The sequence below is a fragment of the Vigna unguiculata genome, chromosome 8 (assembly GCF_004118075.2).
Source record: "Vigna unguiculata cultivar IT97K-499-35 chromosome 8, ASM411807v1, whole genome shotgun sequence".
Lineage (NCBI taxonomy): Eukaryota > Viridiplantae > Streptophyta > Magnoliopsida > Fabales > Fabaceae > Vigna > Vigna unguiculata.
The window spans coordinates 33,691,700-33,706,323 of NC_040286.1; the positions used below are offsets into that span (position 1 = coordinate 33,691,700).

Sequence of the window (14,624 nt, forward strand, 5' to 3'; positions counted from 1 at the left end):
ATTGTAAAAAAAAAAGAAAAAAAAATAATAGCAGTAAAAACTACTACAAAATGTATTCTAATTTGATAATATTTTATTATATTTTGACGGTTAAAAACTGTCACAAAATATATAATATTTTAACGGTTAAAAATCGTCACAAAATATATCATATTTTGATGGTTAAAAATCGTTATAAAATATATCATATTTTGACGATTAAAAACCACCACAAAATATATTATTTTTTATGGTTAAAAATCACCATAAAATATATAATATTTTCACAATTAAAAATGAAAAAAGATTGAAATATTTTTAAAATTTCAAAAAATATTTATTAATTAAGTCTGGTAGGAGGACACCTTGGGCCTGAAGCATCAAATCTAGGACCAAACCCTGGGCATTGATAGGCCTAATCCCTGAAGCAAACTAAACATAATTTTAAAAATTTCTTCTTCATTTGAATCATAACAAATCTAAAAGCCACACGGAAAATAGAAACTTATATTTTACATCAGCATACAACAACTCATTCATATTGTATGCACACATGTCAAGAATATTCTTATGTCTAAGCTCCTTATATAATATAATTCAAGTACAGAATAAAAGAAAAATTCCTTCTCGGCAAGTTGAGGAACAAAAGGTAAACAAGTGTCAAGGAAGAGTGAACTTCCAAGTGAAAAACACAAGGAACATGGAAAAAATTTTATTTATAAATTTTAAGTGTAAGACACAAGAAACAAGGAAGAATGAACTTCCAAGTGTGAAACAAGTGTCAAATTTGTTAACCGGTTAACAAATTTGATGTTTATATATATATATATATATATATATATAAATTATAGGGTGTAATCTTATTTTATAAATTCATTTTATAAAATTAAGTTAGACATTTTTCCTTTAAGATTAAATTTCAACATTAGAAAATTTTATAGAATTGCAATCAATTGAAACGAACCAAGGCATTCAATATGTATACAAAAAATATAGACTCTAACTAAGGACTATGTCTGAGTACTTCATACTTCAAAATAAGTGTACAACCCATATGAATCGAGATCATCCCACATTTGATGATCGATATCATTATGATATGCATTTATTATATAATAATAGGTATGATATGAAAATTAATGTAATGTCTATGTCTCTAAACATTCCTAAAATAGAGGATGTATCTAAATCAGACTCATCCACATAAAAACCCAGTAGAAAATATTATTTATTAATGTAAGACTTTCTTTGATATAAATATATAACATATTGTACCATTCACCAACTTAAGCGTCATAATATATTTATAGACACCACCACCTAATTTGGAAAGGAAACATCTTGGACAGAGGAGCAAGAAGAGAGCATTGCAAATAATAAGGTAACAATGTTAAGGTCTTGTGAGAACATCTCGATCTTACATAAGAATAAATAAAATTAGTTATTGGGTTGAGATGAAAAATAATACAATACAATTACAACATCTCATATAAATAATAGTATTCATGCATATTTTAATAATGAATAAAAAACATTTAGTCATATGTTGTATTTTCTTGGTTTTGTGAGAATTTATATGTTTGTGCTTAATTTATTCTTAACATATTGTTATCTAGAGTTTGTGTACAAGGAACATTTCTGAATGACATATCAACCTTATTGGTGAGTTGAAGGAATGATGTGAGTGCACTTCCTTAACTATGCAAGTATTATACTATGATGCACCAATACTCTAATTTGGATCACTTATCTGTATTTTACATGTATGTGTCCGATACTTTAGGATAATTTACCGATACTTATTAATGAAATATCTATCTATAAAGTATTAGTACTTTTATAATGACAATAATTTATAATTTTTTATATTGACAACTTTCATACATATGTTTTTAATTTGGATTCATACAATAACAATCATATATTTATCACGTTTTTAAGAATTATTGTATACTTTTCAATATGCATATATCACATATCATATCTTATTATTTTCGAAATAAATGTATCGGCGTATCAGATAGTGTCATATCCGATATAGTCACTAACACAAAAAAGTCTTTTAACGTCCGATATTTTCGATCCTTGACGTCTGCCCAAACACCGACGTCGTACTGGGTGACGTTAAAATAACGTCGGAAAACAAAACAGACGTCACTTAACGTCGGGGCAAAAGGGGTCCGACGTTATCTAACGTCGGGGCCAAAAGCAGCAGACGTCAATTTTTGCGCTAAATGGAACCAAAAAACAGAGCAATTTGACTTCTGTTGGGCTCTGACAGACGTTAAATAACGTCGGCCACAGTAAGCTCAGACGTTAAATAACGTCTGTCAGAGCACCACCAGACGTCAATCTGCTCTGTTTCTTTTTAATTTGGTTGTTTTTACAACATTCCCACACCTGAAAATCAGCAAATTCCCATAACAGTTTCATAATAATTTCAGCACAATTATGGAGTTACAGTTATATCTAATAACACTTAAGTTTCAACATATATTCTAAACTAATATACACAATTCCCATTAATCTTCTTGCTTGTTACACTAAACATTACAAATAAAATAAACACATATCAAAGTCATAAGTTGACATACAAAAATTAATAACTTTAAACTAAATGAGTTCTAATCTTTGAATATAATACTTTAAGTTGTTGGCCTCTAGGCTTACTCACAATTCTAATGAAATTTTGGAAACATAAAACATATGTTAGTTTTTATAACTAAGTAGATACATAAGTTATTGAAAAAAATTAATACTTATACTTGTAACATGTTTTTCAAAGCATATGGAATCTTCCTATGGCATAAATAAAACCATACAACCGTGCATTGTCTTGGAATGATGACACATAGTTGCCAATGATACCTACCGTCAATCACAAGTACTTAGCAAAAATAATTAATAATACTTCATAAAATATTACTAGAAAAAAAAACATACGCATCAATGTATGGCGCAAAGTAGATCTCTCTATTTGACTCAACCATCCATGTTTGCAAATAAAGTTTGATGTGGTCATGTGAGTTTCCCGAAGGTTGAATGGTTTGAGGTTCAATGAATCCATATACGGCAGATCGACCTTGGTCCACAATGAATCTATAATAAATCTACATACATAAAATAAAAATTAATGCAACAACAATATTAAAAAATCAAATACAATTAGTCCAATTTTACAAATAACAATAAATATAATTTTATTTCGTAATTTTACAAATATTATTATAAAAATTCAATTAAAAAAAGAAATAGGCCAAAAAAACTAAAAAAAAATAGTCTAAGATAAAAATTATAATTGCAAATAAAAAAATACAAGCAATTACATACATACAATGAAAAAGAGATAACAAGCAAAATAATCTCAAAACAATGCAAATGGGGATGAAAACGCATAATATTCGATTGAAAACGCCTAAAATCAATCCACAATCAAATACCAACTAGTTTGGTGGTGAAAAATGTTCGAAACTCACCTAGAGGAGGTCGGAATAATGGTCACCGACGGGAAGGATCGCGAAACACTGCAAATGAGGATGAAAACGGAAAATATTCGGTTCAAAACGCCTAAAATCAATCCATAATCAAATCCCAACAAGTTTGGTGGTGAAAAACGTTCAAAAATTACCTGGAGGAGCTCAGAATGGTGGTTGCCGACGAAGAAGTTTCGCGAAAAATTGGTGGCGCGACGAAACAATTAGGGTTTATGCGTTTCGCGTAGAGAAAACCCAAAAATTGACGTCGGGGCTGCGTGGTCAGACGTTACTTAACGTCGGTGTAGAGGGGGTCAGACGTTAAATTAAGTCGGGGCAGAGTGGGTCAGACGTTAAATTAAGTCGGGGCAGAGTGAGTCAGACGTTAAATTAAGTCGGGGGCAGAGAGCTCAGACGTTAATTTTTACATAACGTTGGGGTACTGTGGGTCAGACGTTAAATTACGTCTGTGTTGGAATGGGCAGACGTTAAAAAAGTCAAATAATTTACAAAAATGCCACCGGTCATTTTTAACGTGGGACTTTTTCTAGACAGACGTTATATGGGTGACGTTATAGGGCTTTTTTGTGTTAGTGAGTATCGTATTCGTGCATCATATATTATATTTATGAATCTCCTTAATTCACTGGAAAAAAAATGTGGATTGATGCAAGAAGATGGATGTTATTATTGGGTTTCAAGAACCTCCCTAGACTACCTCAAAAGAACAAAAGGAAACATAAAAGGAGAACAAGAGATTGGACTACAAAGCTTAAGTTTAATTGCATTAGTTTGTTTTTACATTCATTTTTGAAATAAAAATAAAATCAAGAGTCATATTATCAAAGCAAGTGCAAATATTCTAAAACAAGCTTATGTAAAGCTACAATATCTTTGAAGTCAATGTGAACTACTATCCATGATTGAACAAGACTCTATTATAAACTATTTCAACAGAATCCAAGTTGTGGCTAATTCATGCGAGTTTGTGATAATAAGGTGATTTATTCCAAGATCGTTGAAAAATGTACTTAGAATCCAAATTTCTCTATTTAACCATATTGTTGTTATAAAGGGTGCTAAAGGAATTTTATTTAGAAAAAGGATGCAATGATATAACTATGATAATTTTGGCCATAACTCTTGTGAGTTATGGCAAGGTAGTAACAACAATGCCAATATCAAAGACAAGAAAACAAGTTAGTGGCTGCCTCTTTCACATCTTAACTTATGGTGCCTAGTGATACTAAGACGGCACTGAGCAATAGTGGTGTTGAGATATGAAATACAAGTATTTAATCATGCTATCTACAAGAGTTTTCATTCACTTCTCATCTTGCACGATAGAGAATTGCCTAGGGTGCTTGGGAAAGGCCTTTGGAGGCTGCTGGGTGTTGGGAAGCTCTTCCTTCTCCTCATTGGGTCTCCTTCTTCATCCATAGAGGTTTTTCCCCTTTGTAACCTATAACTGAAACTAAGTACCTAATGGAGTTTGTATCTAGGAATAAAACATGATTCATTAGTAATCTTAAGGCTTTGACCTCATGTTTTGCTTGTTGAGGATTAATTGGAACTTAATGAGTAGTGATAGTTTCAAAGTTGTTAAGGATAGAGTTTGAGTATATTTGTGAGCTGATTTTAACTTGAATATGAGATTGAGATATTTGGATATGCATGAGAGTGAACTGGATGAAATATAGACTTGACAATTATAAATACTTTATGTTAAATTTCAGTTGCACGCCGACTGTTTGATAAAATATCAAATATAGTTTTTATTATGTTTTTGGTGAACATTATTATCTAATTGAATTATGAATTACAAAAGTTGTCATGTGTTGCACAAGTTTCTTGAAAGAGAATGATTACTTGTTATGTGTAGTCAGTACACTTATCATCTCGTGCTATAAGTGAACATGCTGAAATTGAGCAATACAAAAGAAGGATTAGGTCAAAATTTGAAATGTTTGTCTTGACAAATTCTCAAATACCTTCTTAACATTAAGTTTATGGACATCAATAATGGAATATTGAAGTATTTGTACATTATAAGATATATACTAATAAACTATACGAAAAGTTTAGAAATAAAAAATTATAATAAAACACCTACTATTGTGATAGCAAATTTAAAGTTGACTAGATTATTAGATTCTTTAAATTATTTAAGAAAATTATTAGATTCTTTAAATTACTATCTAATATAACAAGCTTGACATTATGGAGTTCATTGGTTAGTAAATTTATGAGTGATGTGTGAGATAGACATGTCTAAGCCTATAGTTTTGAAACACTGATGAAAAAACTAAAATTAGAGTGTGAAAAATTAGTGTAATTATTTTCTTTCCAACAAATCAGTTATATGTTTTTCTAGAAATCATATATGTAAAATGTAAAAATCAAACGTATAAAAAATAAATTTAATTTTCTAAGGGTTTGAATAATCCAGGGAAGACAAGAATTGGTCTAGAATAATACAGGTTGAGAATTTAAAAAATGTAAAATCCTTTTTCCGATAAATAGATAAATTCACTAATAAACAACAACAAAGCAGTAATCTATATCTCTCTAAGATTGATAACTTTAGTACTTCTTTACTTATAAACACAAATGAAAATTAATAAAGATAATTTTTAGAAAGATATATAAAAATTCTGAATGGGTGAGTAACTTAATAGAACGAAGAATATAAAGGTTTCATACTTCCCACATAGAACAAATTTCACTCAAACTTAGAATTATATTTCTCTTGTTTGATTTTTTTTCAATGATGAACTCTTTAAATCTCTAATCAATATAAACTTCAAGAGTATGATTATTCTTTCGTATAATCTTGAATAATGGTTTCTCTTTATACTTGATAACATTTATACTTAATAACATGATTGCAATCTTTTCATAAAGTTACATTTTCTTCTAAAATATTGTATATATAAACAAACAAATAAATAATAAATAAATATCTTCAGAATAATCTTCAAACAAAAATAACAAACAAAAATAATCATGTTCATTTATAATAATTTGTTTTCAAATGTAATATTTTGTGTTTTATAAAAATTGTTAATGCCTTTCTATGTTAAAATAATAAAACACTACATTATTTATATTATTTTTATGTAGAAATAGTAGTTAGGTTGTGATTACGGTCTTGTGAGATAATCATTGTAACTATTTATAAAGATGAAATAAACTTTAAAACAATCATTTTATAAATCCATAGAATTAATTATTGTGTTGAAATGTAAAAATAGTAGAAAGAAAAATTCATTTACAACCTTTTGTATAAATAATTGTACTCATGTATCTTTAAAGAATGAATGAGTAAACTCTTATTTTCATTCTATTATATTCTCTCTCCATCTATTTTATGTGCATATATGTGCATGTATGTTATTTGTATTTAGTTTATTTCAAATATTATACATTGAGATGGAACCCATTTTTCGAATAAGGACATACACTGAAGATGATAAATTTAGAAGATTAGTAAATAAAATTCAAGGAAATGCGCGATTAATTAAACGTTTCGATTCTAACGCTAGCTTACTAATGATATTTTTATATGAAAATTCATTTTAATAATAATAAAAAAACATGACTTGCACTATTTACATATAAGTAAATCCTATATGAAATATTGTTTTCATTAAAATGTTCTGAATATATTGTTTGACTATTCTGTGTAAAAGGAAATTGAAGAATTTTGATAAAGTTGATTTTTTTATTTTAAGGTGGTGTTTACCTTTTATATATTTATTTATAAATCTTTGACTTTACTCCAACACATTTTTTTAATAATTTTTTTTATCATTGATTAAAATTTAAAATGTTAAATTTTGTATAATAATTCATTATATGCAAGAATTGATTTTTTTAAATAAATTTAAGACAATAAATAAGATTTATTAAAATTGCATTTGATATTATTACAAACATGCTTCAAATTTTGTATAAGGTTTGTGACAAAAGGAATGCTACTATGCAAAAAACATTTTCTTTTTCATTTAATTGGTTTAGTTTAAAAGTCATTCTATTTATAAATCTTACTACCTTGATTTTGATTATAATCAAATCAAAATTATATTCATTAAGAATAATAATTAAGTTCATTTAATACTTTTATTTCATATAATAAAAATGTATTTCTTCTAAATTATTCTCATACTTGAGCATAACATAACCTTATGATTAAGATAATATATATAAAATAATAACTTTAAATACTATTTGAGGAATTAAAATATATTTATATTTAAGTATATTAAATATCACTTCTTCTTTATATTAAAATCCAAATGAGTAATTCATATTAAAAAAAATTATTCAAAATTTTGTAATTTTTGGTATATATTTTAATCAATAATAATTAATATGTTAAAAAGTTTGTCCATATTTGTAGTGTAATGGTCATTAATGTTTTGTTCGATCTTCTTTTAGTAAGTTGAGTTTTTATGTAACTTTTGAACAAGTTCTTGCTAAACACACTTCCTTTTTATGTTACCAATATTCTTCTACTCTAGAATTATTCTTGAAAATTAGAAAAAACATGCATCTCGAAAATGAATCTTCATGGGAACTATGCTCATCTAATGTTGCGTAGGAGGTCTCATGTTTTTTCTTATAACGTGGTAAGATGTCTGTTCCTTCTGTTCCTTTAACAATAGTATTTTATTGTATTCAAAGTCTTTGATTTGAACAAACCAAACGACAGGTTTCTCAGCTTCAGTTTCCACTTCCACGGTCTCTTCTTCCGAGGGTTGAAGTTGTTTAATTAAACCCTATCTCCAACAATTAGTTACTAATTTATCTACCTCTGCACTCACATTTTAAAATAAAATTAGTTTTAAAGTGACATTGAGCAATTAGAGCTATTTATAAATTATAATTGAATAATATAAATAAAATTTAATTATATTTAGTTCATTAAACTTTTTTTTTAAATTATTTCACCTCACTCCTTAGACATTAATTTGTGATAATAAAAGGCTCACACATTTGGAAAGAGAAGATATATAGGAGACAGTCACACCATGGAAAAGAGGTATTTGCAAACTTTGAATGATGTGAGGCAATTAATGCAAGAAAAGTTTAGGGTTTCTACCATACTAGCTAGACCACTACGCTTTCAATAGTAATCTCCATTGAAATGAGCTTCATTTATAATAATTCCTACAACTTAATTACATGTCAGGAATCTCATTAATAGCTTTCTGGGGGTTCTGTGTTTTCTTTGCTCTCCAACTAATTAACATTCACATTTCTGCCATCCTTTCTTTATTCAAAATTGATTATTATTAAACAAAGTGATTATACTTCTATAATACAATATATGACACACACAGCAAGATATGAGCTGTGCACATTTTCTCGATGAATTATATTTATTGATTTTATAGCACATTGCAGAAAAGTTATTTAACTATATAGTAAATGAATTCGATTGTTAACCTATATACATACACATCCATAAATTCACATTATAAGAATAGCTTATTGAATTCAAAATTTGAAATTAATTAATTGACTATAAATCTGATACATGTATTTGTCACAGATAGATAGATATTGGATTATATTCTTGATTTGTCACTAGAGAAACGGTTCACGAGACGAATCTCTTCCACCCAATTTGTGATATGAAAAAAATGTGTTATATCATGGTTGCTGATATATATATATATATATATATATATATATATATATATATATATATATATATATATATATATATATATATATATATATATATATATATATATATATATATATATATATATATATATATATACATCTTACTTTCAAAGATGTTTGTGTGATCTTTCACAGTAAACGTTCAACGATCATCATTATATGTTATGATTTGGGTCCCATGTATATTCAAAGGAGAAAAAAAAACATTACCATATATATATATATATATATATATATATATATATATATATATTTTCATTGCATTGCATGGTGTTGTGAATAACAGTGGTATTGATAAGATAAGATTAGTATGGTAGTGATTGATAAAGGGTGCGTGTGAATTCACGTGAATTGATGTTTTTTTTTATGTGTTAACAAACATTCATGTGATGAAAAGCTTCACATATGTTAGCAAAGACTAGGTGGTGTGTTTTTGACTGAAATATGAAATATGTGTGAGCGATATTGTCAAGTTGGTGGTCACAATCCACAACTTTTATTTGGCAGGGTCTCAATGATAGTTGTTGATTTTGTTCCCTTTTCCCTCCATAGGGACCCAAATCACCTTAGCATATATTCACCATTTTGTTTCCTAGCTTGGCTGCTACAATATCCATATCATAATTATAATTTAAATATATTTTGTTTCTTTGAACAAAAAATTTTAGAATAAAACTGATAAAAATTTCAAATTCAAAAAAAAGATAACAGTAATTATTAAAGTTATTTTATGTAAAAGTTAATTTTTAATAAATTATTTTATTTTTAGGTAAGTGTATAGGAAGAAACCTGTCTAAACATCATAAAAGTAAGTACGAGCAAGAAACTATTTTTGCTAAGATTTGCTTGATCTGTCACACATAAACTACTACGAGCAAGGTGTTTTAAATGGAATTCATGATTACAATTTTGTTACTGTTGCTCTATTATGGAATGTTATAGATAAATACAATGGATATATCTATAATTGCATTTCACAAAGTAAACACTTGTAAGAGTGGCTAAAATCGTTGTAATTAAGGTGAAGGGCAATTATGTCATACGGTTAAAATGATGTGATACTAATCGAGGTTTTAATCAAGGTTTTCTTGGTATATTTAACACATAAAATTATAACTTATTTTCTCAAGTAAAAATTATAACTTATTTTCTTGAGAAAAATTTCTCATTCAATCAAATGAGAGTTTCCTCACAGTAGAGTTTTTGTGGTTAAGAAAGTATTTTTTATTTTATAGTTGACATATTTTAGAGTTTAGTAGTGCTTATATTTACATATATTAGACGAAAATATTTAAAGGGGATATTTTATTAAAGTAGGCATTGATATGGTGTTAAGATATTATGTAGTGAAGTCCTAATATAGGTTTTATATAGAAGACACTAATACTCAATTACATGTCAGAAGATATTAATACTTAAGTAAAAGTATAAATATATCAATTGTAATTATTCAAGAGTAAGAGAAATTGTCGGACTTCTAAATTTCTCCACAAGTATATGTGTATTCAAATCTAATAATATTTTGAAAACAATACATCTTTATTCAATTCATGTAATGTTTAATGTAACTTAAAATTAAAACTTTTTAATATTATTTATATAATTAATTAATTATTTTTTGTGTAACAGAAACATTAATTTACCATTTTGTTTTATTTTATTATTGTAATCTTATTGTTACAATGCTGAAAAAAAAAGTTTAATAGAAGAATCTATTAAATTTAAAGAAATAATGAATAGCTATTTAATCACCCATTAAATAAATGTGTAGATATGATTTAATTGTTTTATTTTTCTATTTTGTGATTATAAAATTTGATGGATTTATTTATATACAGAAGGAACGGATAATAAATAACAATTTGTGAAATAAAATAATGATGATTATGATGCCTCTTTTCCTCTGATTGCTTTCCGCCACACATTTTCATTTTGATGAACTTATCAATTATGGACTAGTTTTTTTTTCTTTCAAAAACTTAGTATTACTGAAATATACAATATCAAACCAAAATTTAAAATTTTGCATCAAATCCACATTCTGACTATTTTACATGTGTAACTATAAAAATATTTTGATGCTCAATAATCATATTTATTAGGAATTAAGAAGTCTAATAATTATGATTCTTACATTAGTGTCTAAATTGTTATTTAATCTGTTATTAGGTTACATGATCTAAAAAGAGTAATATAATATTATTTTCATAAAAATTATTTAAATTTGAAAAATTTAGATTGACACCCTCTTTAAGAAAATGTTTTTATGAATAATTTGATAAACTGTATTTTTAGAAAATATTAGTTTCTAAGGAAGTTAATTTTAAGAATAGACTAAACATGAGGACATATTTTTCAGTTTTGAAATTTTAAAAATTTAAAAGTTTAAAGATGGGATAAATAAAACTCTTATATATTTTTAGTAAATTACAATTTTGTCCATTGATGATGCAAAGACAATTATTATATTAGAAAAAAAGGGAGATTAGTCACTCTTAACTGGCTGGCAGCAGCATTTCTATGATAAGACAACTTTTTTGTTCAATTAATTACAATCAAGTCACTGAGAAAATAAGTTTCAAATCATAAAGTTATATATTACCTGTGTTTTAATAGTATAAATCAAACAAGATAATTCACTTCATTGTAAAAATCTGTTTAGATAAATCTATCATCAATAAAAAATATCTTTTTATAAATTACCACTAATTTATGTATAAATTAGTTTATAAATTGTGAAAAATTATTTTATATTTTATATAAATGCTTACCCAAAAAAAGCTATACCAAATTGAAATATAGTATCACAAGCTTCCCAAATTTCAAAATATGAATTCTTCTCAGAATATTGATAAATTTGTTAAGGTACGAAATCAACTAAATGAAAAAGATAGGAGCGGAAAAATTTCTGGTTATACTTTTCTTTTACTACAAGTGCTTCATATATTTATTTGAATGTCTAAATTTACAATTGTATTATATTTAAAAATTTTAAAATAAAAAAATTTGGTGAATCACTTACTCTTTATTTAATTATAAAATAAAAAAATTTAGTAATTGATCGTAATTGATACTTTTGATACTTTATATAATTATACAACACTGTAGCAGATTTAGTTAGCAGGTCTTTGCTATCCTCAACCCCTGTATCCATTATAAATACACCAATATTTTCATTCTCAGTCTCATTATATGCAACTTTTTTATCTGTGCTCCATTGTCTTCCTCTGTCTTCATTCTTTTTTCTTCTTCTTGTTCAAACACAACTAATTCCCTCTTTTCTTAGTTTTTGTGTAAAAGATGGGTGGAAGTTCTCCTTGCGCCTCTTGCAAATTGTTGAGACGCAGGTGCTCAAAAGATTGCATCTTCGCTCCGTATTTTCCCTCTGATGAACCTCAAAAGTTTGCCATTGTTCACAAGGTTTTTGGTGCTAGCAATGTTAGCAAAATGTTGCAGGTATTTCTTTCTCACTCTTCTTTTTGCATTCCTTTAGTACTGAAATAAAAACCCTTTTTAGATATGAGAGATTCAAGTACTATTTGCTAATATAAGTGAAAAAAAATACAACCTTTAGCATTTAACTGTATCTGTTCTTCAGAGTTATCAGAGTTATCAGTGGTGAAAAAGGTTTTTCAGAAGATTCGCAGAGAGTTCTAAATGGTTGTTTCTTATGCAATGTTTCAGGAACTTCCTGTTCATCAAAGAGCAGATGCAGTGAGTAGTTTAGTGTATGAAGCAAGTGCAAGAGTGAGAGATCCTGTGTATGGTTGCGTTGGAGCCATTTCCTATCTGCAAAATCAAGTTGCTGATCTTCAAATGCAGCTTGCAGTTGCTCAAGCAGAGATACTCTGCATTCAGATGAAAAATGAATCACTGATACCACCCTCAGAAACTGATCTACACCAGAAGTCTTATCTTCTTCAGAATAATTTCCCTCACTTACTAGATTTTAACACTTCCAACAGTGTAGTTCACTGTTCCCCTAATCATGTTACACAATGAAATTATTTCTGGAATGAAAATTGTTCAAATGTTTGTTTGTTTCTTTGTCTTTTCTGTGTATTTTGGAGACAGATTTTTAAGGACCAAAGTTGACTCTAGTACTTAATTAAGGTGTTTTTATATTAAGTTGTTAATGCACCAAGTAAAGACAAAGTGCGTGGTGGCTTGTAGAATTGGCAGACATTCTTATCATTTTATATACAGAAGCTACCTTACTATCTGGAAACAAAAACAAAGTTCTCATATACATTACAACCTTTTGTTTTTCTCATTAGAAGCATTTAGGTTTCTTTAGATGGAACAAGTATTGCACAGGAATCATTTTAACAGGAAGAATCTTTGATTATTTAATTCCTTTTTAATATATATATATATATATATATATATATATATATATATATATATATATTTAATTCTTCATGTATATAGTAATTTATGTTTTGTCATACTGAAGTAGAAGAAAGAAGATGGAAGGAGAGATAGAAGGAAGGACAGTGATCTATTAGGTTTAGGGGTAGAGAAGTGTTCTACCTGATTTTTTTTTCCCCATAAGAATAGAATGAAAAGACTTGGAAATATATTATTAAAAAATAATCTATAAATAGTGCATATAATAATATATTTTTTATAAAATATTTGATATTTTTAAACTTTAATTTTATTATAAAAGATTCATATTTTTTGTTTATTTTAGTTTTAAATAAAAAATTCAAAATATTTTTTATTTTATTTTATTTAATCATACTTTATTTTATTATTTAATTTTTATTCAAAACATAGTTAAACATAAAAATGTTTATATTTTACATCATTATATGGGTTGGGTTCAGGATATGTTTCATAATTTTTTTAAGTTAAGTTAAATTATTATTTATTTATTTCTTAATTAGTTATATAAACAAGAGAATTTTTACTTCATAATTTCATTAACATTTGAATATTTTTAATTAATATTAAATATAAAAATATTTGTAAATTAGTGTGATTTATATATAACAGATTAATTTTATTATCACTAAAATATTTTTTTTTCAAATTAATTAATTTTATATAATATTTAAAATTTCATTTATATAATTTTGTAAAACATAATTATGCATTATATAATTATTTACAAGTTCACACATCTTATGATAACACTTAAGTTGTTTATACTGTTTGACACATATTTTTGCTCTGATGTCGATTGAAAAAACAGTTTTGACAATAAAAATATTAACGTAATTAGATTAAAAAGAATATATATTTTAAGTTTGAGAACCAAATATATTATAGTATTAAAAAATGAAAAAATTTAATTTTGCTTCAAAATTTAAGGAATAAAAGCATTAATTTTATAATTTTATCTTTGTACATTTGTTTTCTTAAGATATTTTTTAATTGGGTAATCTGGATTTTAGTTTTGTACAACATTTTTTTGTATTAAATTTTTTTATTTTTTATATGATAACATCTTATTGTGTTATAACACGGCAA

At 26.5% G+C, this 14,624-nt stretch overlaps 1 protein-coding gene across 1 annotated transcript; it reads left to right on the forward strand.

Annotated features, from left to right (window-relative positions):
* The first annotated feature begins 12,350 nt into the window (after positions 1 to 12,350).
* Positions 12,351 to 13,299, forward strand: LOC114194274 (LOB domain-containing protein 12-like). Its single transcript, XM_028084399.1, has 2 exons — positions 12,351 to 12,602; positions 12,831 to 13,299. Exons 1-2 carry the CDS (start codon positions 12,447 to 12,449, stop codon positions 13,146 to 13,148), a joined length of 474 nt encoding a protein of 157 aa, XP_027940200.1. The 5' UTR covers positions 12,351 to 12,446; the 3' UTR covers positions 13,149 to 13,299.
* The last annotated feature ends 1,325 nt before the right edge of the window (positions 13,300 to 14,624 follow it).